Source organism: Camponotus floridanus, unplaced genomic scaffold (assembly GCF_003227725.1).
Source record: "Camponotus floridanus strain SB8 unplaced genomic scaffold, Cflo_v7.5 scaffold87, whole genome shotgun sequence".
In the NCBI taxonomy this organism is placed as follows: domain Eukaryota; kingdom Metazoa; phylum Arthropoda; class Insecta; order Hymenoptera; family Formicidae; genus Camponotus; species Camponotus floridanus.
In genome coordinates this window covers 157527-185236 of record NW_020229857.1, presented here as the reverse complement: position 1 = coordinate 185236, position 27710 = coordinate 157527, and the positions used below count along the sequence as shown (strand labels likewise).

Below are 27710 nucleotides of genomic sequence, written 5' to 3'. Positions count from 1 at the left end.
ATACTTATTTTTGTATACTTAAATTAGAATTATTTTTGATGGAACATTAATATTTATTCAATCATCTCTGACACGCGAAAGGAAACCGCGTGAAAGTTTGGACAATGTTACCTCGAAAATGAAAATAATGCGAGTCTTGATTGGGCATTTGGCAACAAGTAATCATCCATGTCCAAAGAGGTGTAATTTGCAGGGAAAGAGATAGCGTATTAACTCGCCGCGTGTTGACGCTTTAAGTTCTCTCCTAGCAAAGTGTTCGAAAATTACCCAGTGATTACTCACTTAATGATTTAATCCGCGAAATTGCACGGTCTGGCGACGATCGCGTAATTTACAAGAAAATTGTAATTTATACGAAAGTAGGTAAGGAAAAAAAGTGCACGACAGGTATCAATATACACAGTAGACCTTAATCTTCGAAGCCAGAGCGAGTCTTTTTAAATCGAATAATTTGCACAAGTAATATCTGTTTTTAGAGGAGAAATTTTTGGAAGAGATATTTTTTAAAAATTGAATATTAAACAAAATTCTCGACTAAACGAAATTAAATGCTTTGCCGCGAGATAGGAATATATATAGATGTTGGAATTAACGCATTACAAATAAAAGAAGTGTCAAGATATGCAAACCGTATTGTGACGTGACATTTTCTCACTTTTCTAGAAATAACTGGAGAATTTGATGGCAAAATGTTTCCAGTTTTTCTCCGAACTATCTGCATATGCATGAAATAATATCGCACGCTATAATTTGCGGTGAATATACGTCACGAGTGAAAAGACGGGCGCGATATCGCAGAGAATCGGAGAGAAAAATGTACATTTTCTAAGAATTTATATCTCCTAATTTCCGCGCTTGTCGCCGCCAATGCAAAGCTTCTCATCGCGATGCACCTGCACTTTGAAAAGTGAAACAATTAAACAATTCTCCCGTCCGTCCGACGACTATCGCAGTCGGTCGGACAATTAATCCCGCGCTTTAAATCGATTAGACCTCGACCGGAATACTGTGCACGAATACGTACCACGTGGCCCTAACAAATACAGCGGGACATGACGTCGCGGACATGTTATTTACAATGAAAATGCGATCGCGTGATCGTTTGGTAGCATAAGTAAATCTTCGCTGCGTTGCGCCTTTCGTTAACGACGATAACGACGCGGCAATGTGGCCGTCGCCTTAATAAAGAGTCAGATAAGCGCCGATAGGACCTAATTCCAGATGCATGCGTACGAACGCGTGTCGTCTGATACGGAAAAACGTGCGTGCTGACGCGCACTTACAACGATGTTCTCGTTTATCTCGAGCGATTAAATGATTTTTTTCAAGACATCATCCAACGTTTAGAGATAAAACTATTTTCGACGTGACAGTTGTATATATCTCGCTTACGTTAATTTTTCTTAATTTTACTTTTGAAAAGTAAAGATTTAATTTAATCAAATCTTCAAACGTCAAAAAATTTAATTTAATAAAATCTTTAAAAATTAGATCGATTAAATATATATTAAATAAATATACTTATATAAATATACATGTATTTATTTTCTCTCTTACCTTTTTTCATACATCTCATTTTTATTTATTACAAACAGGAAGCTTATATTTCATAATTTTCATCTGTTTCTAAAAAGTAATAGAGAGTCAAGATAAAGGAAATTGATTTTAAAATAGTCGTTAAGGATATGTCCGCTAGGATTATAAAATTTTATTGTACTTTACACAATGTTTCTCCTCGTCTTTATAACGTTTGTAAATGATTATTTCCCGTCAGTTTCATTCTCGATAAACGATATCCAATCTTCATGAAAATTAATATCATAAATGAAGAGAGGAAAAGAAAAAGTAATTCTTACTTATTTTCTCAAGTTATTGATAAAGGAAGAATAGCAATTTAGCTCATTCCCTTTATTGTCTTTAGCGAAATCATATTGGAAGAAGGTTGATTAAATTTCGCAACGACGCAGCCTGAAACGCTGATGCGTATATCTCATCTTTTGCACACAAGCTCACTTCAAGATTATCCTCGTAAAAAAATATGATATTTTATGTATGTTTTCGTTGGGCGAGAAAGATAATCCATTTATCGAGCCGCAACCTCAGCGATTCCTCCGCCTTTCCTTCCATCGGAGCATACATATAACGTACGCATTAAATACTCTAATTAATCCTCGTTGTCTCTTTTACATTCAACGAAGCACGTTTCGTTCCTGCATTTCGCACCTGCTCAATCACGAATCGCAAAAAATGTCCGGGCGCGAATGACGTTTTAATGCGCGACCAAATTCACGTACACATATCACATACACACACGCACACACGCATGCAATTCTGCATAGCCACGCGTGTTGCGGCACTTCTAATAGCTACTATTATGCGCGCATAATGGGGGTAATAACGTCTGCGACTCCGGATAAATCGATCACCATTACCGCTCCTATTACCAGTAACGACCGTTTCCGAGGAGACCTGACCAACTCGCTCACTTGCTCACTCACTTTCCCCCTCTCTCTCTGTTGCGGCTTCCAGGTGAGAACAGCTGCAACTCCACCGGCGGCGGCAGCGACGAGGAACTCGGCGCAGGCTGCGGGGAGGACATAAACGGCAATGGGGGCAAGAAGAAGCATCGTCGTAACCGGACGACCTTCACGACCTATCAGTTGCATGAGCTCGAGAGAGCGTTCGAAAAGTCCCACTACCCGGACGTCTACTCCAGGGAAGAGCTTGCCATGAAGGTCAACCTCCCGGAAGTACGTGTTCAGGTGAGTCAGAAGTGTCAAAAAAAAAAGCGAATTGACAAGTCGATACGAAGAAAATATTTTCCTTTCGTGCAAGTGTTTTAAGATTTAAACTCCAACATAATAACATTTGATTCGGAAATATTGCAGCCTTTTCTTGCACAAAGTTTAATTGCTTTAAGATTAATTATTCTTTCGAAAGTAGGCTGTAGATAAAAATATCTTCTTTCTCCTTTTTTCTTGAAATAGAGAAAGAAATGGGGAGATGAGAAACTTTATGAAATTTCTGAGATGCTTAATAGATTTATAATTTTATTTTATATTTAGGATCTTAATCTTCCAAGATGTTTCATATATTTATATCGTTTTCTTCTAAGTGAACAGTAAAATGCATAAAATCTATGTATATAGATATGTATATATCTATTATCAAATTATCATTAATTGCAATTAATTTTGGTAATTAAATAATAAAAGTTTCGAAGCGAATTTTCAAAGTTTATTTTGATATCGAAACGCGACGAAAGATATTGTGAATATTAAATAGATAAATGATGCAGCGTATATTATTGTAAAAAAAGAGAAAGCCCTTGCGAGAGAAATAATTTTACGCGACTTGCAGCATGGAACAGCTGATTTATCCTTTCTTGGCCGAAATTTGACGGATACGGATGTCGTGTTCGGCGAACAACCGGCCAGCTGGGTTAACGCTGGCGTTTCCGTGCAAACAATCGGAACAGCAATCGCTGCCTGGCGCGCTTGGGCCGACGTATTAGACTAAATTAAATTAATTATGTGCGTGACAACGATAAAAGCACGCAGTCGCGTGCGACGACGCATCGATTAGGCTCCCGGGGGCACGCTTGCCAAGCGGGGCCAATGGCGCAGCTACCGCGGTTCCAATGGTTCAACAGAATCAATTTTAAACTTGATAGGACCCTCGTAAAGTTAAAATTTACGTTTATTACTAATTTTATGAGAATTTAAAAGGTTTCAGTTATTCTGAGCCTGGGAAAAAACACGACTTTAAAATAATTATATAATATAAAAAAAAAACAATATATAAATGAACAGTAAAGTGAGACGAATTATATATTAGATATCTCAAATAACAATTTTTATAAATTAATATTTATAAAATTGCAGTGAAAAGATAACGGTAATTTCATCGTTCTGAATGAATTTGTTTTTTCTTTTTTTTTCAATAGAAAGAGATAAAAGAGAGAAAGAAAGAGAGCGGATAGAGAAGAAGGTTAAGAAAGGGGTCTGTAAAAGGATCTCTGGATCTCTCGATTCAGATTCTATCACCACCGCCACCTTGTTACGCTATTGGGCGGAGTTCTCGGCAACATGGGATAATAACCTGGCCTGGCAGACTTACGAGTACCTGCTTTTTCTTTCTACCTTCTCGAACGCGGAATTGATTTTTACCGGGTGCTCGCCTCAACTTCTTATTGCCGCGAATGGCTCTCGCCTGCTGGCGACGGTCAAGATTACGCGTCGATTGCAATTAGGGCTTTATCGAGGCGGCCATACTAATTCGTAGTGTCGTGAGCACATTCGGCTCGTTATGGGGGTTGCCATTAAACACGCAATGCGAGAAACGTAGAAATTACCTTCGCTTCTTAAGTGGATTATGGATGGCTTTTAAAAGAGCGAGCAGCGATTCGAAAGTAGACAAAGTCTAGCTGTTTGCATCGTTCATCTATTAACAAGGACTTTTATTATCTCTATTAGCGAGCGGTTTATATATCGCGAGATAAACATCGCCGGTAATAAAGTTGCTCTATAATTCTCTCGCTACTTGAAATATATAATGAATAGATATTTAAAAACGAATAGATGAATAGATATTTAAATTAAATGCAGAAAAAGTTAATGGCTAATTATATCGTAACGATGTATTATATATAGATAAAATTTTATTTTGCAGATACGCTAGTAATATAATTATATATAACGCGCGAATGGAAGAAACTAATGAGGATAAAGCTCCTTATAAATTATCTTCAAATTATTCCTCAAATAATTAGTTCGAAAAAAAAACTTAAAATATAATGATAATATATACTTTGAAATATAAAATAAAATATATAATATATATAATAAATAATTTTAAATAAAGTAAAAACACATGTACTCTTTTTTTATTCTCTCTTTCTCTCTTTTCCGCGACAAACTTGGACGTATTTATCTAATCGGCGTGAGAAAAATTTCGGAAAAGGAGAATCCTTGAGCAGAGAATTCAAAACGAAACGGATGAAGCGTCGCTCGGAGGCGTCGTTCTCCGGCGGCGGGTTCGCAATTAAAAATTTAAATTGCGTTTAAAACCCGCCCGAGAGCTACCGACGCGCGCTCTTTCGTTTCCCGTCTTGGTCGTCTCGTTCTTCTCTTCTCCGCGCAAAGGACTTTTTCCCATTTTTTTTTCCCTCCTTTTCGTTTTTCTCGAACGAGCGGTCCGCGCGCCTCTCGCCCTCGTTTATTTTCACCCCCTGCGCCCTCGAACTCTCTCGCTAACCGTGGCACCGCACCGTCTCGGGTCGTCCTCGGGGTATACCTAATCGCTTAAGCTTATTACGCCAGAGCGGACAAGGCGGTTGCGGAATCAGCTTGGCTCGCTCTCGCGAGAGATGCAGCGGGTTGCTCCATTCCTCTTTCCGCTCGCCAGCGCGCCGCGCCGTTCGGTTTCATCATTTTTAATTGATAGCGCACGCCAATCCCGTCTGTCGGATTTATTAGGCCGCTCGACGAGATGGTTTCGAAGGGATGGATGGGCAGGGGTAGAAAACGGGGAACGCGGGAGGGAAGGCTTTTATATTGGGCGTGGCGGAACGCGGACGAGATTCCGTCGGCGGTCGCTGCGGTCTGATTGTCATCGGAAAAGCGCCGCGCGTTTTCCAGCTTTTCCCAATCCGGCACACACACACACACGTGTGTGTGTGTGTGTGCTATGTGTATGTGTGTGCGACAAACTCGTCGCGCGTAAGTTTACACCGCTTTCGCGATTTCCAGGCGATTATCGTCGCTTATAGGATACGCACAATCGTGTTATAGATTATTAAGATCGAATTGATCCCGAGAAAATGAAATAAAATCTTAGATGAGCGGTTCGATATTCCTCTTGAAATTATCTCCATTACTTTGATGTGTAAAAAAGAAAAACAGAAAAATTGTGCCATCTGTAGCGAAAAAAAAATTGCAGTTAATTTTCATCAGCGCTAATGACGTTCGTGCAATTCTGAGTTGTTTGCAATATATCATATGTATATAATGAAACTTTAATAACAATTATTGTTACATGTTTGTTACGACTGTCATCAAACACTTTTTTTTTAGAATTTAAAATAGAATCTGTTTTCATTTCAATTTTGCCTGATGAAACAGGGACGGCGATTTTAAAAGACTGTAACACACACGCTTTTAAACGCCTACTGTTTGTTATTCGTTAAAAGTACATTATTTTACACGCTGCGACAAAAATATTTCGACCGAATCAATTAACGGCCAAATGGTTTAGCTTTAAATCGCGCGTAATGTTTGTTTGCGTACTAAATCGAAAAATAGATTGCAGAAAATGTAAAAGGGAATAAAAGCTCGGGAATCATACGGGAAGCCGCATCTTTTCAAAGAGAGATAAATGGAATTGGGTAATGCAACTTCACTCGGTTAGATTTATGAGCGGGTTCGCTCGTAAATTACTAACTGTTCTGTAGCTTCGATTCTTCAACTGTCGATGTGCTCGACGAATCCCGCGTTTATGTAGTTTTATGGGGGCTTCTCTCTCTCTCTCTCTCTCTCTCTCTCTCCATTTTTATCCTAGCAATAAAATTTTTATCGAAGAATCGTATGCTCTCCTTTGCATTTTTTGTCACATATATGTGATCATTTATCATTAGAAATAATCTTTTCAAATAAAATTATTCAATTTCACAAAACGAGATATAATAAGCGTTACGTCCTCGATATGCTACAGCAATATAAGAAATTTAAAACAGGACAAGATAATAATAATACGGTTAACGGATCGTGCAAATTGATTATCGATTTTTTGGCTCGCTTTAATTCGAATTCGAAATTCATGTCATTTCTCTGAAATAGTGTCACGTTAAAATAAAGAGGCTTCAAGTAATATTCAATAAATATATATAGTTTGCGCGATATTTTCTCCTCTTGTTATCGCTAATACCTACATATTGGAGTTGGCATTCATCTTCGTTTAGCCGCGCGATGTCTAATGCATCCCTAGCGCGCTCGATGATAATCTAATTTCAACGTAGCACTAAAAGTCATTTCCGTTTCGAGTCTCGCTTTTTATCGGCCTTCGTGTGCTAAAACGCCGGCGAAACTACACGGCGATCTATTATATTATTATAGACCCATTGTCGGCGAGGGCGGGTGGGAAGCGGGGCGGGGGGGGATAGAACGGGGGTGGAAGCGAGCCGAGCATTACTCGCTTGTCACGCGATCGCGCGAGAGCCCCACGTCGAAAAAATAAACGATAGCCGACTAATTCGGTGATTTGCCGGGCGACTTGGCCGAAATCGATACCGAGCGCGTTTCGATGGAAACACTTACCGGAATTAAGCCACGGTCAGGAAACACACACCTGCGGATAATCATTCGAAAAGTTGCTCACGTGACGCTCGGACGCTGTACTTAAAGAAGCGCGATCATCGAACGATCGATTGCCAGGAAATGGACGAATCATTATTTAAATTCTCAGTTATACAACGTGGAGAAAACTAGTCATGTCATTGAGTAGTCGTATAAAAATTTGAAATATAAATATAAATAAAAATGCAAATAAAATTTTTCTCTAAGTAATGTTGTTGCATTTTGAAATGAAACGGAGAAAAATCTACTCGACCAATCGCTCTCTTTCTCTCTTGACATTGCGGCATTTTCAATGAAAACAAAATTCCACCCCCCTGTTGCGTGGAGTCGATTGCACTTTGGTGGCACTGGCTCTCACCGGCGAATTATTACCTCGCGTGCCGGTGTCGACTTTATTTCGGCGAGTAATTTGCGTTCCGCATACGTTTTGATAAATACGATATCCGCCCTACAGTCTTCAGCCGCAACTTACAAGTTTAAAACAACAATTTTGCGGCAACTGTATATAACAAGCTTCATTAATGGAGACCATTACGGTTTGGCCAAATATATATATATATATATATATATATATATATATATATATATATATCCTCTCTTTATTTTATCATGTCAAGTTCAAAAAAATATATTTAGTTTTGCGTATCGATTGAATTTGAATATCGAGGTTTCGGGGAAACCACCAAGAAAGTTGACGAGTAAAATTCGCGGAGGTGTCGTCATTTGATTTATCAAACAATCTATTAAGATAAAGATTGACGCAAGGCTCCTGCGAGACACTTTGTGGAGGCAACGCGAGGGTATGTCGCGCGGATGAGTCGACGGTGTCCGTAAATGTTCGCTTTGACTGCGGACAATGGAATCGACGGTGGTGTTGTCGGCGAATCTACCGGGCAGGCGGAAAAAAACGGAGAGATTGATTTTTCGCGGTAGGCCAACTAATTCGGTACTAACGGGGAGGGAGCGGCGAAGGGAGGGAATGAATAAAGCGAGCGGCTGGGCAAGAGAGGACGCGGTTGAATGCCCATCGTTCCATGTCCGGCCGCTCGACGATTGCCAATTGGAAAAATACTCCAATCCGATTACAATTTTTTTCGATGGTCCCACACAACGGCGCGGAAAAATTTAAAACGATTCCGCGAAACTATGACCGGGCCGGAGGAGAGATCGGAGAGAGAGCTGATATCGGGATTGCGATGGTCTTCTAAAAGCTTTCAAAAGCGCAATTAAAAAAACGATCTTCTGTACCTTTCTCTGCGTTATCCGGAAGGAAATTCGGACCGTGTCGGCTGCGCGCTATATGTTTTATCAATGCACGAATATTACCCGATGTATCTCTCCTCGATATTTTCAGATTTATCCTCTGGAATCTACGTCGGTGATAATTTTCACGCGATGTCGTTTAAAGAGATGATTTGTAGAGTAATGAAGAATTTTATTAAAAGATTAACATGTAAAATTTACATCGAATGGATATCAAAAATTCGCTTGACAGGACTTGTAAAAAATGCATTAAATATACGATGGTAAAATGTAATATATATCTCCAAAAAATGTTGCGCGAAGCGCATTTTTTGCTTTTGGAGTAGATGTATTATTCATGGAAAAATCTTGTAAATTTTCTCTTTACTTTTATTCGAAATATTAACTTTACGAAGCTTAAACTTATATAAATCTAAGCTTTTCGAAAAGATAATATTTTGAATAAAGTGAACAGAAAGTTTTCAATAAATATATATTTATATATATATTTTGTATATATATAAATATGTAAATATATATTTATATATGTATATATTTTGTATATATATTTTGCTCTCTTAGTATTTTTTATATTTTAAAAGCGATGACCAGCTTCTCGGACAGATTACAATGTAATGAAGGGACAGAAAAATGATATCACGACGATACAGATGGAATATACCTCTTTTTTTACGCAACACTGTTTAAAATTATTTACCGATGACATAAAAACCTTGTCGAAAGACGCATGTATCTTGCACCAAATTTGACAAGTAAGTTATTTAATGTCGCATAATATTCAAATAAGTGCTTAACGCAAGCTCTTCTTTGAAGACATACATTTTAATTACGCACCAAATATCCGTATAATACATTATAATAATCTCGCAATTGTTAGTTTCTTATTAAAATTAAGTTGTTCTATTTTAACATTCTGACACAGACAATATATTAAAAAAATTCACTGGATTATAATTATCTAGCTCATTATAATTTAACAAGATTGAGCAATATCTCAAATATGCATCTCAAACATGCACAGTCAATATAAATTAAATATAATTAAAACCTTATGTTTTGTGTATTTTGTATTTTATGAAATTCATTTTCACGACATTTCGCATCAAATTAACACCTGCTATTGTAAGGATATTTAAAAGATTACGACGCAACTGATTGTTCGCACGGCCATCGCGGATTCGGCGGTGTCCTTTCCCGCGGTCGATAGCGAGAACGCTTATCGGAGCGTTTAATTCGGGATTATTAGGGGCCGAATCGTGATCGTTAGCACTGACACGAGCCCGGCACGAATCGCAGGTGACTGTCTGGGGTGCACCTATATCTACGGGGTGTCAAATTAGTCACGCACGCCGCCTCCGCCCAACCCGTCGCATCGGCGAACAGGCGTAACCATGGCTACTGGCTCGCGAATTTCTCTGCGCGACGCGACGCAGCGAGCGCAATTGCGCATGCAACACACAGCGGCGCGAGAGGCGAGTGGTAGGGAATTAAAAAAAAATTGACGGGGACAGATCGCTCATTTATTTAGTATTTTTTTTTTCACGTTAAATGTCACCTCATGAAAATTAAAACTTTTTGTCGCTCTCCACGCTCCCGAAATCAAGTAATAATTTGTATTTGCTCGCGCTTTTTCCGCATGACGAATTTATCGGCTTCGATGACGTTAACAACATACACACCCCGGAAACGCTGGAGAGGATCGTGTCCAACAGATCGAACGCGATTTGCTCTATTATACACGCTCTACTATTCATTAATTATTAGGAGAGTTTTGCGCAGAAATAGCTTCTTGAATTTTTGTTCAAAAGAGTGAACGAACATGTTTTCATGCAAATTTTACATCAATTTTGATCGAATTACATACTTTTGTCCCGCATATTTTTGTTCGCTTCCATTCCCTGCCCTTCCTCCTCTCTCTTTCTCAAGTTATATATGCATATTGTATATCGTAAAATTCCCTCCGAATAAATCGCCATAATTTCGCGAAGGGTCCCGTGTATCTTTGCAAGCGGATTAAGTAATCCCTCGCGGTTTATCGAGATACGATTCTCACGTACCCCTCGCAGTCAACCAACCGCGACACATCGTAATATTAATACCCATACGTGAACACCGTAAACCTGTTTACCGCGTAACACGCAGTGAGAATTTTCGCACGAGGTCACGGTCGGCTAATGACACCTGAATCTGTTGTCGGCTGTGTACATAAATCAAACTAATGTTCGGATAAACTCAGGCACGAATAGCGGTCAAATAAAATCCCCAAATATATATCATATAAAATACATAAATATCATGTTCCTTTCTCGATATACCGCCTGTCAAAAATGCACACAGACAAACCTGTCAAAGTTAATTCAATATAGTTATATATTTAACCAATCGTAATTTTTTTTAGTAGCTTCATCCAGTGGCTGTCGTTGATACTAATAAAAATGTAATAAAATTGGTTAAAAAAATATTTTCATAAATAGATTTTATAAATATTGTAAAACATGCAAATATAGCTTATATCTGGAAAGTTAGAATAAAGACGATCAAACGATTAACTCGATTCCGTCGTTCAATATAAGGAAATGAGATAGCAGCCCGAGTCATAAAGTCTCGCATCAACGCGGTTACGGGCAACACGTATAATTCCCCCTTTTTTCCCTTTATCGCGCCCGTCTATTCATTTCTTACCCGCGCGGTAAATGGCGCCAATAACGCGCCTTCTAATTCCAACACGGGGAATTCATCGAGAAGGGAGCGATGATGGGTCAGGGTAGCTCTCTTTCTCTCTCTCTCTCTCTCGCGGGTTAGACGGGATAAAACGCTTGGCTCGATATCAGAGAGAGAAAAGGCGTTCTCGCGGATACAAATGTTATTACGCGAAAGCACTTGCCCGATCTTTCCTCGAGCCCCGATGGCCGCCCGCTCTTTCCGCCTCCCTTGGCCACCCAGCCGGATCGTTTTTCTTGTGGGTGCGATGTTTCCAGGCGGAAAATAAGATAATGGCCCGGCGCTAGGCGCGAAAAGCCCCGCGAGCGGGGAAAATGGCCCGGCGAGAAATTGCGAAGATCGTGGGAGCGACGGCACCTGTCCGCCCTGCGCGCGCGACGACGAAGGGCGCCCGCGGGAGAAAAAAAAATAAAGGGACCGAGCACACACGTTCCTTTTCTCGGCGGACGGGAGAGAAGAGAGATTGGAATGGAAGAGAGGAGATGAGAGAGAGAGAGAGAGAGAGAGACAGAGAGGGACACGCCACACGAACGAGAGACACACGCGGTGGAAATGTCGCGCGCGAGCGATCGTGTAATCGAGTCACCGTGACAAACGCGTGAGAATAAATCAAACGACACGACGCGATTGGCTCCCGGACAGGACGAAATTGCGCGAGACCGGAAACCGAGCAGCAGATCTACGTTGCAATTGATTGTTATTGTTGATTTGTCGTGATCATTTATCGAAATTCTTTTTAGCTGGATCATGAATATTAGTTTCATTTGTATTTATCGTAAGATGTCAAAGAGATCATGATTTTAATTAACAGCTTGTTATTGAATTAATTATTAAAAATTTGATTTAGGAACCTCTTTCATTTTTGGACAAATTCAAATTAAATGTATAACTCTTTATTTTTTATAGTAGATATATCTGAGAAGAAGATGATGAAGAAAAAGGATTAAAGGAGGAATAGAAAAATTGTCAGTCATGTAATAAATATTCTTATTAAGTCAAAGATCCTTTTTCCATTATTAATTAAATGAAATTCAAAATAGTTTTAGAGCACGATACATATAATTACAACATGATGGAGATATGAATGTAATTCATGTAAACGGAAATTGCTTTGAATAGCTGACAAAATACATGTTACTTGAGAGACTTTTGTCAGCTTCCTTCGCAACAGACTGTCGGAAGCCTTAGGTCGAGGAAGGAACACGTCTCTCGATCCTGTAGACCGCGGGGAGGACAAACTCCTCTCTCGCAGCGCCGTCTAACGAGTATTATAATTACTGTCGCGTAACTCAATATTGCACCCTCGATATGCTAAACTCCCGCGGAATATAGTGTTAATAGGCGTGGAATGGCGCGGGACAACACCCCGCTTCTATTAATTGCACTTCACCCTAAATGCAAATTGTTCGAAATTGAGCGAGGGCTCCCCGAATATTTGGAAACTCCATTACGGGCCAGTGTTCGTCCTTTCGTTCGTCGCATACACACGCGAGCGCGCACACCGTCTCGTTGCGGCCTAACGCGAAGGGCGGTTTCAATCGGGGAGGGTGCTCGCGATGAAAAATCCATCTAGGGACACGAACGAAATTAAACAGCGAATAATACGGAGCCTGAGATTGAAAGTCGCGAGTCTCTTCTTATCGTTCGAAAAATCACTTTTCAAGCAACTTCTAACGTCATCCAATTAGATCGTTAGATTATTATTCCATAAATAAAATTAATCCCCTTCAATTAGGATGATAAGCTTTATAGTACAATTATAACAATGATATTAAGATATATGTGCGAATATAATTTGTATATAATAGAAGCGAAATAAATAAAATAATTTGCAGAGCAAGAGACAAGAAGCATGGAAAGAGTATTAAATATATATATTTTAATAAAAAAAATTAATTTGTCAATTTGTTAAGATGATTTGCTCGTGCAATTCGAGAAGCAAGTATTCGAGGTATGTTTGCAAAATTAAATGAAAAGTTTCAATGTTTCAACACTTGATCGTTGGACAAAAAACTTGAAACGTTTGCAGCAAATAAGGACCGAGCGAGGTCCGGAGATGTCTTCGGGAGATTAGCTGTCCAAGGTTCTGAGGTCTGTGGCTCAATTAAGCACTCCGTTTAGCGCTTGACTAAAAAGGGTTGGGAGACCCTCGCGCTCTGCCCCCTCGAGCATCAATCATGTTGGAGCAACCCTTTTCCTGAGGGCGGTTTTGCTCCTCTATTGAGACGAAGTGTTGTGCTCAAACACAAAAACACTTCATTTGGCAGATTAGCTGTTAAACACTAAGGGTACACGCGCTGTAGCTATCATCAAGTACGAAAAGTGTTTTGAGAGAAAAGCACGTTGGTCCTCTTATCATTTGTATGCGCAAATTACTAAAACGATTTGAAGCGATTGAATCGAGAATATTTGCCATTTTGCTATCAAATTGCTGAGTTTCTATCTATAATATAATAACATCGTATATGTCATTTTTGTCTGATTTAAAGCCTGCATTATATGATTTGTACAATTCGCAAAAAGAAACTCAAAAGACAGATTTCTATTTATAATTTTATGCAATTAATGTATATATGTGCAGAAAAAAGAGAGGAAAAATAGAGGGGAAAAATATATTCAAAGAAATATAAAATATATGCATATTTTTATCGCGATCATTTTAAAACATATTATACATCTATCAAATCTAACATAATCAATAATTTTATCAATTTCTTTTATAATTTATATTAATTTATTAAATATTTCTTATAAATATAATTTTTTAAATATTTCTTTGCTAAATATATTTAATGGAGAACAGCATAAAATTGAAAAAAAACGTAAAATTTTACAGCTTGTAAATTACAAATACTTGGGCGAAAAATACTTTAGTAAAAGATAGAAAAATCTGACAGGATAATCTATTCTTTAAAATTCTCAAATGTAAAAGCAAATATAGCAGAAAATCTACTCTACTATCGAGAAAAGTAAGACGAGGAAATAGCAAAGAATTTCCCACGAAGGGGAGAGAGGGCTTTCTTGACTATTCGCCGGCTCTTTTTGTGACACGAAGAGTGGGCGGAGAAGAAGCTTCTTCACATGGATATAGGACACACATGGTATATTCAGCGTACGTGCCCCTGCTCGTTTTAATATCGCGTATAATTTTATGAAGCCATTGTCGGCGTGCTCTCATTCCTGAGGCCGGCAATTAACAATTAGCTGGCGGTCCTTGTAATCAAATTACGGCTGCCATTGTCGCGGGCCCAGGTACAAACGTATTCAGTTCCTTCGCTAGGTACCCTCGGAGCCGACGTTCTCCTCCTCTCTCCCTCCCTTCCCCACCCCTGCATCCCGCGGATCCTTCGAGACCTTATTGGCTCGTCTCTTTTTTTTCGACAAGCTTTAAGATCGGATTTCTTGCCGCTGCATGCGCATAGATGCGGAATGCAATCGTAGTGGGATCCCTTACAAAGGCAGCCCGGGCCGAGTTCTGAATGTCACCACGTGAAAATATATCCGTTTCGGAGCAGTTTGAGATTTCGAGTCGTATGAGGATCGCAGGTATCCTGCTGGATGCGAGGCGTGCTGTGATACACGACTTGTAGGAAAATAGCTCTAGGATTAGTGAGTGTAACATTAAACTTGCCGAGTTTTCGCTAGAGATATATACTGCGAGATGAATCTCTCGATCTTTCATCCTGAAATCGTCCCTCGATATCGTATACCTGCTCATCGAACTGTTCTCGTGCTCGAAACACGGACTAATAATGTAATATATTGATGAGAAAATGAAAGCTTTATTTTCTTTACAAGTATCGTTATATCTTTCGATTAATAGATTTTGTTACAAATACACAATTTAATTGTAACTAATAAAAATTCCTATCTGTTGACGTAAATAAGCCGTGCATTACGTCGTCACAAAGTGACGGAATAAATTTAATCTAATCTGTGTAACTACATCCACACATATACGATTCTTCGCAAGATTGTATCTCGAAAAGCGCTCGATCCCGTTAAAAGTTTTCCCTCGAGCGACCCTAATGGAGAGAGAAAAAGAGAGAGAGAGAAAGAGAGAGAGACAGAGATCGTGCCAATTATCAATTTCCAAATCCCGTTTGATTAAAGCCATTCGACTACGAAAGAGCCCCCGCTTTATCGAGGCATCTCGCGGCCCTTTAACGAGTAACCGATGTCAAACGCAGCCGGAGAAGAGACCGACAAACGCGCACACAAACACACATATTATAGACGGAGCCCACGCGCGATGTACGTACACGAAGAGAAGGAAGGAAGAGGAAGAGGAAGGGAAGCTCGGGGTCACTCTCGCCGGGGAATACACCGAATTCGAGATATATCCAGGCAGAACCAACTATTAATTTGGTTCCCAGGCGTCGGATAGAAAGAAAGAGAGAGAAAGAGGGGGAGAGAGAGAGAGAGAGAAGGGCAGAAGTACGAGAAAGGCGGGCACGCGAGGTGGAAGGAAGGGCCGGTGACGGAAGAGACAGAGAAAGGGAGAGGGGATGCTTCAAACCAGGACCAGAAAGCCTTCGGGGCAACAGATTACTGTCTACGGCCTACACCCTTCGTCTCCCCTCTCTCCCTTTCCCTCTTCATCCCCCTTCAGTCCCTTTTCCGCCACTCTCGCGTCCTCTCCTCCTCTCGCATACCCATCTCCCGGTCGACCGTGGCTGGCCCATGAAGTTAATAATCATCAAAAGTCACAGTGTTTGTCGAGGGCGGCCGCCCTTTGTGCGCCCACGCGTGCTCCTGACGCTAATACGACTCCGCCCGAGCTTTATTACGAGTTATTAGAGTTATTACATCGGCGACGGATTTTCACGTGCAGTGCGAGCGCGCGCTCTTACATTCGCGAGCGCGTGTTTCCTCGGTATCTTGTTTCGCTTTTTTTCATCTCCATCCGAGATTTTTTTTTCTTTCCCACTTCTCTCTCTCTCTCTCTCTCTCTCTCTCTCTCTCTCTCTGGAATTTAGAATAGTACGATTAGACACCTATTCCAAAACGTAAGATGGCCTAAGAAGCAGAGCGTTAAACGGAGGAATAAATCGATTACGCGAGAAACAAGAAATTAATTAAAAAATAAAGTTTAATTAAAAAAGTGACACATAAATATTGCAACATGGAGCTGATTATTTTCCATGCATAAAACGTAATTTATTTTTCTTATGGCCATACAATTGGCACTTATATAATATAGAAAAGTATATATATAACTCAAGAATTAATTACAAAAGAAATCGCAAATGACGTGTAATTCACTTATCGTATTGCTATTGCAATTACAGTAGGGAGCACGTGATTTCCATTCTATTTAACTGTTTGCAATCCAATAAACTTTATGTTAATTTCATTTGACTGTAAGTGGCGCATTGGCCGGACTCTGATGAGTGTCTCTATAAACGAGCAGTCTTAATTGCGGTACAGTCAACGGGATTGTGTGCGGCAGAACCCCCGGCCGCGAAACGATGGCGTTGCTACTGGATGCGCGACGCAACGTAATTTCGAGTGCACAGACGCGACTTAATGGCGTTAAATACGCGCGCGCCGCGATCCAATTCTCGAGGTCTCTCGAGTCCAATTCTCCTTCGACTTCCCGTTACCGCTAATCAAACTAAATGAATTTTTTCTTTCTTTCTTATTAGAGTTCTCGCAATGTGTCACGACGTGATTTTTAATCTCAGGCTTATCTCAACCCGAGACGTAGCTGCTTTTTAGTAAACGATACGAAAAGAATTATATGAAAACTAACGAATTAATTCTATTTAAGAGAGTATCACGAAGCTCTATTTGTACCTTTACGGTACGAAAATTCCGGGGAAAAATTTTTTGAAAAATTGTTGACGACTTGAGTAAAATTTTCCTCCGAACAAGCGACAAAAGCGCGCGCGTGTACATAAAGAGATCCGTTTGCAAGCCTCGTTTCAGCGCAAACATATTGTCTAGTAAATAGCTTCCTGCACAAAGGATGCATTCACTCGGGACCGATTTCGCCGTCGCGAGAGCGTGTACGACGAGAAACTACAACGACCAGGCCAGACAATGTGGGCACGGTGTCAAAATACACGGGCCATACGGCTAATTTGTCGAATTTCGGTGCGGTCGCTCATTCACACCGTCCGCGTCCACCCGATCGCGTGTGTCGCTGCTTAAAAACGTTGTTCGCATTGTGACTAACTGCTGCGATTTATGTTTAAAATAACTTTGTTACAAATTTACATCTCAAGTGGGAAACATATCTCTATTACTTACATCGAGATTTTGCCAAATTATCTATGAAATTAATCGTTTAGATAAATTTTAATAAATTAGATAGATAAATTTTCATAATTTAACTTATTTATTTTATAATTCCGATAATATTTTTTATAATTATTAATTAAAGGATCGCTTTTATATGTGCATCAATTTTTTAAGCAACACGTGCATCTTGTACATCTTTTAATGCACTTATTTGTATGAAATGTGAAAAATAATATATTCGAAAGAGAATCTTTGTGTCTACGAAGTTGAAATTTTTGTGACTTTGTGACAAAAGCTCTCGTGCTCTTCGATGATCCAAGGATCATCCGGCGAAATCATTGTGCAACCCACTCGACACAACGATAAACGAACGATCTATGGCGGATCTATGAACAGTGTTACAAGGAGCCGTTTAGTCGCATTGTAAAAGTGAAATCGCCTCGTGTTTGGGATGTTATTTGTAGCACATTAGTATTGTATCGCAGTACGACGGGGTTAGACCGGGGCGTTGGAGTGTTTAAGGGTGATTACACGCAACGACAGGGGTGGCTTTATTGGAGGATGTCGCCAGCGGTGCTCACTTATATCAAAGGTTTTCCAAATGCGCAAGAATAAACATTGATAACCCGAAAACTAATTTTTATTATATTGGATAGTATATCAGATAACATTCATTTATCTATTAGTCGCTAATTTAATTTATACGAGTATAAAATGATGTGATGACACTAGGCAAAAGAAAGAAATCCCGTAAAAAATTCTCGCTGAAATAAAATAAAATTCACAATAATTTAATTCTTTAATTGCAATTATTTTTTTCTTTTGGAGTTTGTCCTTTTTCGTATTAATAATTCATATTAATAATAATACTCATAATAAATATTAAAACGTGCTGTTCATTATTGTCTTGCCACTATCTTTCTTATAAATTAGATATTTATTGCATTTCTTTCTCTTTCCTTTTCTATCTTGTAATCTCGATTTTATTGTAAGTGATAGTCATTCTTGTGTCGTTTGTGTTGCATTATTATTTTATCGTATACAAAATTACAACATATACGTGTTTAAGTAATAATTTGCATATATTTTAGTAATAATTTGCATATCGTAAGAAGCGCAAAATTCTTAAACTTTCAACATATTCGTGTAAATTGACGCGGTCAACTTGACATAATCTTGTCGGGATATAAGATTAACTTGATGATTCGCGAAAACACCGCGTTGCACCATCAATTAGCGCCGTTTTAGCCGCAGAGCGGACGCGAACGTTAAACAGGGACAAGAACGAAATGAGAACAACTGCGTAGGATTGAATTTAGTCGACAGTTTGACAGGGTTGAAGTAGAGAAGGGGGAATAGTACCGGGAGAGGAGGGAGGAAGGGGCAGAAGAGAGAGAGAGGGGAGAGATGGGGAGCATAAAAAGCACGGAATAATAGATTCCAACCCTCTCCAAACATCTCCCTTCTCTATGCATACCGCGGTACCCTGGACCGGAGAGAGAAAATCTAGGCTTATACTCGAAACGTGTCCCCATCTTCTCTATCTGTCTCTTTCGTGCTCCCTTGCTCCTTTTTCCTTCTTCTTTCCCCTCTATCCACGTCGTATACCGACGATGGGGCTCTTGATAGACTTGTAATACACCCGGAAGAAAAATAGCCTCCTATTCTTTTCCTTGTCCGCGGATTAGCGGCAATATTGTGTTAGCCTCTTTCGGCCAAAGATTATTAACATCGACGATTACAATGATTAATGAACGTATATGATACGCGTAAAATAATAGAATCACTATCGTGTCACTTTTTAAATGGGAAAAATATCCTTAAAGCTATAAGAAAATAATTGAAAATAATCAGTTACAAAATTCCTAACATTAACTACAACTTAGTTGATGGTCTGTTTTTTTTTTAGTAGAGCTGAATGTGAAGGAGAAATCATTTAAATCTCAATTAATATTAACAGATATCTATGGAGACACAATCTTGTATAAAAATAATTATCGTAAGCTTAAAAACACATTTTCTTCATTATTTTATTTAAAATAGTTTTCAATTAAGACCGATAACAAGTGTTAAAATATTTTGAAAAAAATCACTTCTGTATCAAGATAATTAATATTAATTTCATATAATAATGTACATATATGGAAACTTAACGTGGAATCGTAAAGTAGTTTTTATATGAAATGATATTAAAAACATTGTATGTACAGCGATAAGAATGATTAATAATTCTGATAATGTTATCAATATGTATGTGATGACACCAACACGACGATTTATCACTTTGAATCGTCATGTCGGTAGATTCTTGAAATTAGTTTATCGGTTTTGCTGATAACGAAGTGCATGAGAAAAATATTAATGGGCGTTAAACGATTGCGCAAATTATTAAAAGGCGATACTAATTGTTCCAATAATTCTCCTTCGTCAAAGGAGATAACAAGCATTTCAATAATTCTCCTTCAATCTAAAAAGATTTACTCTTGCATCTAAATATTTAATAATTGAGGAGCATATTATGACTTGAGGAGTTATTTGATTTTCTCAACAAGATGTAGCAAATGAAATAACTTGAAAAATCGCGATAATCATATGGAAATACTATCGATTCAATTGAGCTTCTCTAATGTTATTGATGTAAATATTTCATACATGTTTGGCATCGTTCCACATTGCACTTGTAAAACGCGCTCAAGAACTATCAGCATTCTATAGGAAAGACGTCGATATCGTCAACGTCATCTCGATTTTGCGCACAACTCTAATAGGAAGACACATTAATCTCCTCCATCGCAAAGGCCTTAATATCCATCTCGCACGACTGGTCCATCCTGGACTTCGACTTTCATCGAGTCGGGATCTTGTGCGACCAAAACATGCGTGAAATGCAGAATAGTCTCTTCTTAGAAAGACAACTGTGACAAAAAGAATTAAAATTGCTTTTGCATTTTTTGAATATGAACAGAAAATCTATATTTTTATTATTATTTATATTGTTATTACTCCTCTATTAATGCTTTTATCGATTTCTTCGTCTATTATTAATAGACCGCGCTCTGTAGATATTTTTTTTTTAAGATCTCTGTTCTTTTGTTCGAATTTAACAATTTCTTACTTCTCTCTTGAATATTTTATTTAGTTTGTTAGAAATAGCGTTATAATTAAAAGAATAGCTTGTTATATTTCTTCATGAACATGTTGAAATCAAAGAATATAAAAAAAATCCCATCACGCCGCTGGAAATCCCCTGACGTCGCCACGATGCATCACGCGCGGCGCCTTCAGCGCGACTCTTTTAAAGGCCTCGCAGGCCACCATCACGGGGAACAATGGCCAAAATCTGTTAATACTCCGATCGGCAACAATGAACTCGACGTGGCGTGAGCACCTCGAATACCTTTTTGCCGGCGCTAATCCGAATTCGGCGAGAGCCGCCGTCGAGTATAAAGCAACCATCGTCCCGGAACGATGTGTTCCACGAGAGCGAGAGAGGACGGGAGAAGGAGAGAAAAGGAGGAAAATGGAGAGACGGTTGCATGCGTGCGCGTGCGTGTAAAAGGAAAAAAAACATACGTACGATAGATAGAGTTTGGGAGTGATTTTCGGCGCGATACGCTTCTTGTTCTCGTTGAGTGCTCGTCACCCGTATGTTATCAAAGAGAGCGAAAGCTGCACAATCATCAGAAACACATCATCCATACATTCATATATTTTGCATAGATGTCATATTTAGCGTGCATCACTCATATAGTAACTCGTAGAGTAACAACGTGGTAGTAAACGAAAATGGCACACAAGTAGAAGCCAACGTAAAAGAATTGCAAGATAGTTTATTAAATGGAAATTTGTTTTGAAACAAGGTACATCCAAATAACGTTGCTTTTCATTTTAGTTTATAAGATTTTTATGCGATATATATTACGACATTTTAGGAAATACATAATATTTATATATAATGTCCTTTTATATCAATTGCACGATGCGTATTTGCCAGCCACATTCTTTACCGATTACGTCGGACATAACGATTCTATTCGCAAAAGAGTCGGGACTGTTATTCCCTTATGTTACTTGCGCATTAACGCGATAATGATAATTAGCCCTCTCATCCGCGTGTCAACCTTTCAGCGAAATCTTGCGAATTATGCAACTCCGACATGACGAAGTTTCTCCAACGAGAGCTACGTAAAATCTCACAAAGACTAACACGTTAAAGCGGGAACGGGATGGCATTAAGGAATGGCAAGGGGGCGAGGGAGAGAGCTCGAAAAAGTGTCGTCGCCGCTTCTCAGCGACAACGGAACGACGTCCAATTTTAATCTCGGAATTACTTCCATTTTATTTCAATTTTCTTGCATTTAAACCGTCTAAGCGAGTTTACCTTCGCAATATCATTGCCGAGGATCGTCGCGAGTCGCTGGCTGGTCGGGTCAGAGGAGGAGAAGAGAGAAAGAGAAAGAGAGAGAGAGAATAAGACGGAGGAGGGCGGAAAAGGTGGAAGTACCTGCTCTAATAAATTTACGACCTAAAAAGATTAAGCCGCGTTAGCCCTGTTCTTTATATTTCCGCGAGAAAAGCGAGAAGGAGCGCGCGAGTTCAGTCCTCAGGTAAACAGAGACGGAGCGTTATGGTAAGACGCGAAACTCCAAGGAAGGAGAGAGAGAGGGAGTAGGAAAAAGGAGCGATGGGAAAAGGGAGGCGAGAGACGGAACGAGATGGAAAAGGATATATAAGAGAGATACGAAGGGAAATTCGCTTATTTTCCCATCATTTCGGCGTGGCATCTTGTCCGTATAGCCTTTTCTCATCCACGGAGCCGGGAAAGAAAATTGCTTCTCGTTCTCGAGAGCGGAATATCGTCCTGATGAGCCCGAGAATGCTCCGATATCCATTCCCCCGCGTCCCCAATGGTACCCCCTTTCCCATCCCACCCACCCCCAAACCTACGCCCAAACCTCGGCGATGCCTCTGACGTTTAACCCCGTCTTCGTTTCACTTCGTTTCCGCGCTTTCCTCTGTCTGCCACGCTCTCTCTTTCTTTCCTTTCGACGATTCATCGCCGTTCATTCCCAACGGTAACATTCAATTTGCTAGTCACTTGTTATCCGAATGCGATACTTGTCACCGATTATTTCCGCAAGGCGCAAGGAAATTTTTGCTCTATCCATTAGGAAACAAGTTTACGAGGTACAAGTGTTTGAAGAAAATTGCAGTAATTTGGAATATGACTCTGTTAGCGTCATGTTGCGGAAGGATATTGCATAATATATACACATTTTTCCACGACAATCCTCATAATGATTAAATATTTCTCTTTAGATCTTGACAACTACAATGTGTTATATTTCTGAATTTATTGATTTCTCCCTAGTTGTATTTAATGATCATGTGCATTAATACGTCAAGGAGGAATTATCTTGTAGTCATTCGTTGTCAGCTACCGGAGAAGAGTTGGAATCGATTGCTCAGCATTATTTATCCCAAGTGAGCGTCGAAGACGACTGTGGGAGAGCGAAAAGCGAGATTCATCGATCGCCGATGGATCTCGAGGTCTCGCTCACCTCGCTGCCGCGTGTAAATTCGTCACGGACGGCACCCGGTGGGCCTTATAACCCGGCGCGTCTCGCGACGGGAACTGAATAATTCATAAGCCGAGACCGATAGCATCGGCTCTTAACGCAATAGACTTAAGCGAGCTGCCAACAGCAGCCATGTTACAATAAAGAAATCAACATGGCCGAACCGTCCCGACAAGCCGGGGTACCTTTCCCTTCCCTCTCCATCCCTCCTACGTTTCACTTCCATTCTTGGGTCCACTCCTTCGGAGGCGCACCGCGCGTCGCTCGCTCACTTTCGATTTCGCCCCAGGACTCGTTACCCTCTTAATGCCGATGGAAGGGTGGGCCTCGTCTCACCCTTCGATCTTTCCTCCTTCTTGCCCCCCTTTTCTTAGCCAACGCCGCTTTCAGGGGTGGACTTGGGAGACCCGCCCAAAGAGACATTTCTGCAACCCTCCTTTTGGAGCAGAGATCGAGAAAGAGAGAGAGAGAGAGAGAGAGAGAGAGAGAGAGAGAGAGAGAGAGAGAGAGAGAGAGAAAAGAATAGATGAGAAAGAATGCAGAAGAGAGAAAAAGTCTTGGCAGCCACTTTTCTCGCCCTCCGCACGATTGCTCCCCGCCAAAGGAACTCCATTTTCTATCAAACCCTCTGAATCTCTCTCTTTTCTTGCTTATTCTTTTACTATGACTTAACGTTTTGCGCACTTCTGGCTTGCTTTCTCGCGGTTAGATCCTTTTGCAGTTGACCGGTTTATAGGGAAAGAGTCGCGCGGCCCTTCTCAGAGGGCGAGACTCGTCTAATTTGACTGAAGATGCCAATGTCAACTTTGGGGGAATGCGACTTTGAGATTTTAAATCACTTTTATAAAAACTTTGTTCCGTTATTTAAATTATATTCTGCACACACAATAAATTATTTTATAAATGTATTATATATGCTAATATTTATAGTTTTTTTCGAGTCTTCTCTCTTTCTTCTCTTTCATTTATATTTAATTATATTTAATAATAAAAAGAAAATAATAAGACTTTATTAATAAATTTTAATTTTAATTTTACAATTGAATAATTTTTTTTTCATTTTTCTAAATTTTGAGCTATTGTAATATAGAAAAATAATAGAATTAATAATAATTAATAATAGTTGCATAAGATATATATTGCGATTATGAATTCAATTATTTTCCAAAAAGTCTAGACTTTTTATGAAACGTCATCTTTAAATTTGATTGTTTTAAAAAGAGGCTGATTTTACAAAAATCTACTATACATATCAAAAAATATAAATTTTTATAATAGATTGTTTATAATATTGAATATTATTTCTACAATTTATTAAATATTATTTGATTTTAAAAGAGAATCTTAATCATAATAACATAAAAAAATCTTGTATTGATATGTCTTGTGTTGATGCGAAATAGAGTAATATCGAACATTTTGTCAAAGTCAAAAGTGATATCTCGCTAGTCTGTTAGATTGAGGGAAGAAAGGAGAGCGCCCTTTTCCTCAAGTATACGGTAGTGACACGTTATCATTATCGCGTCTCTGCAGCTAATGAGAGTTTGTGTCGTGTCGTTGTGACGTTGTTCCCCCGTCTTACGTCGAATCAAACGCGGACTTGATAAATTTGTAAAATTAAGTTCATAAAATGTTAAATACAGCTAACATTATTACTTATCGATTAATAGCCAGAAGAGCAATAAGACTTATTTTACAAAAGGTTAAATGAGATTGTGTAGTCGACCAAACTAGCCAGAATTATAATTTACAAATTACTTATTTTACACTTGCAAATATCTCGTAAATTTGTATTCGAGTGAAATTTATATATATTTATTTCTTTCGTTTATTTATATCTGATTTCGATCGAATAATGAGAAATTGTTACATTGCTATGTTTCAGGTCTGGTTTCAGAATAGACGAGCCAAGTGGCGCAGACAGGAAAAAATGGAAGCTGCGAGACTGGGTTTGAGCGAGTATCATCATGCTGCTAATATGAGGTTTGTCCGAAATGCTTTCTGAATACTTTTGTTAATGGAATCTGGATGTCGCGTTAAATTTTTGCAAGAAATATAGCTACATTGCGTGTACGAAAATGTTTTGTTTCAGGAATGTCGCCGGTCCGGCTTTAGGTCTGCCAGGAGATCCTTGGCTCGCGCCGCCAGGATTGCTCAGCGCGCTTCCCGGTTTCCTCGCTGCGCCTCACACAGGATATCCCAGTTATCTAACGTCACCCAGGCGATTGCCGTCACCGCCAAATGTAGGTGCCGTGACCAATCCCGTTCCAGGTAACAATTATCTCTAGTATTTTGTTTATTTTTCCCCACATTTTTCGCAACAAGCATTTGATTTGATTTGACAATTCAAAAAAAATAACACGTTCAAAAATATATGGGATAAAATAAAATAAAGAAATCATGAGAATAAAATGAAAACCTAATGAAATATGAAAATAAAATAATCGGATATCCCTTGCAATGAAAAGAGAACAGAATTTTTAAATATCTATGCTTTTCGCGATTTCCATTCTTCTTCTCTTGTATAAAACAAAGATTAAAAAGATTAAATACATAATCACAATACTCTATCACTATAATAATTAGACTTTGTTAGAATTGCTATTTTTAAGTTAGCGTGTCTCGAAGTTATTTTACGCGGGATAAAATAAGCTCGACAGAATAATCAACATTATTGAATTCGTCATCAATGATTGTCATTGTGCATACCCAACGAGACGTAGGAATTGCACTGTTTGCAGGATCGCTGGCCGGCAGCATGGCGAGCATAAGCGCCGGCGGCCACGTTCAACCACCACCGCCGAGTCCGCCAGGACACGATCCTCGCACATCGAGCATCCAGGCGCTCAGGATGCGAGCCAAGGAGCACGTCGAGAGCATCACCAAAGGCCTGCAGATGGTTTGAAGGTTAACCGAAGATTTGCCAGGGGCGCGCATCGCTGCCGGCCTCGTGATCGCGTGACGAGCAAGCGAGCAACAACCCTTCCAGCCCAGACATTCCAGACCCCGAGAAGAATCGCCTGAGCGGTATGTCGACCGACGAGAGCGAGAGAGCTCGTTCCGTCATAGGGAAAGATCACCGACGAAATGGAGCTGGACGTGACGTGAAAGTACAAGAGATCTCGCGAGAGAAAACCTATCGTTCTATTGAAAAAGATTTTGTTCCCGGTATCGATAGTTACCGAAGGAAAAATCTGACATTCATTCTGGTGAGCATTTTAGATCATCAAAGAGACAAATCTTGCAATAATCGATGATCGGCGTTTATAGCTATCTTTGATAATTATAGAGACTATCAGTGTTATAAGATTGACAGACATCTATCATGAAATGAGCACGTGTTCATGATTGAAAATGGGCCGATCATCAAATCCTTCGTGAAATGACTTTAACAGGAGAAATCAAGATTTTATCTGAAATGTAAAGGAAGCAAATAAAAAAAGAAATGCGTGAGCAAATACATCTGCAAGATCAAGCTGTTTTTTAAAATTATTTGTGATGTTTTTGATAACTTGAACGAAATAGAGATGCTAAAAATAGCCGACCAATGGGAGAAAATTCGCGTGATTAACATGACAAAATGATTTTCGCGCGGATTATGTGGAAAATTTACTCAGGACTCGCTCTAAGTCGGCATTGTGCAATATGCAAATCAAATTATGTTGCGCAAGCTTGACATGTATGTAACTGAAATAAAGATAAAAAAAGATCAATGTTTATTATCTTGTCATTATCGTTTTCAATGTATTTGTTGCAAAATCTTGTATGCCGAGTTTCATTCTAAATTTGCTTTCAAAGCGCCTGGGGAGAAAATATTTTCAGAGAAACATGAAAATTTGTGAAGATTAAAACTAAAATAAATACAAAATAATAAATTAATTATTATATATAATATATAAAAATTTTTCAAAGACTGTAAATATTTGGCTCGAGAAAGAAAGGAATTGATAATTATTTATACATTTATTAAAAAAGATCGTTATAATACATTATCTACTTTTATAAAATATAATGTAGATAAATATACTAATTGTCATAGGAAGATAATAATATACAATTTCAAGTTTATTTCTAAATAGGTTGTCAACTAATTCATTATATATGTAATTGAATTTATAATATTATAAACGACTAAAACATAGAGAGAAAATGATACTCGGTATACATGTTTTGTCATTCAATATTACGCAATAATTGAATGACAGATACTGAATGACAGATAACTTTGCAACATTTTATAAAAATAATTCCACAATTTATTATTATTTCAGTTTTCATCAAATGTAAAGAAATGTCAATAAACTAATATCGTAATTTACGTGAGATGTTTGAATTATCACCAAATACGTAAGCTATTTAAAAACCTAACAAATAGCACAGTTTTATCGCTATATATCAATTATCCATTTAAAGAACGCATGTGTAAAGTGATAATTTAAATATTTCACATAAAAATATATTTAATATTGCATTGGGCGTAAAAGAAATCTCAATCCTCTTTGAACAAATAAAAAATAATGAAAGAAAAGAAGAATGGAAAAAAAATCGT

At 38.8% G+C, this 27710-nt stretch overlaps 1 protein-coding gene across 3 annotated transcripts in view; it reads left to right on the top strand.

Moving 5' to 3' along the window:
* The window catches only part of LOC105256157 (retinal homeobox protein Rx1), a 42936-nt gene extending 15943 nt beyond the window's left edge, over positions 1-26993 (top strand). The window contains exons 2-6 of one of the 3 annotated variants that reach the window (XR_002192771.2): positions 2530-2762; positions 25047-25144; positions 25254-25432; positions 25885-26370; positions 26451-26993. Coding sequence is in view for 2 of the 3 variants with exons in the window: in XM_011265860.3 (XP_011264162.1) it covers positions 2530-2762; positions 25047-25144; positions 25254-25432; positions 25885-26066 (692 nt within the window). In the remaining variant the exon portion in view is untranslated. Of the gene's footprint in view, positions 1-2529; positions 2763-25046; positions 25145-25253; positions 25433-25884 lie in introns of all 3 variants that reach the window. The other 2 variants (XM_011265861.3, XM_011265860.3) reach the window with 2 other exon arrangements.
* Positions 26994-27710: the final 717 nt, after the last annotated feature.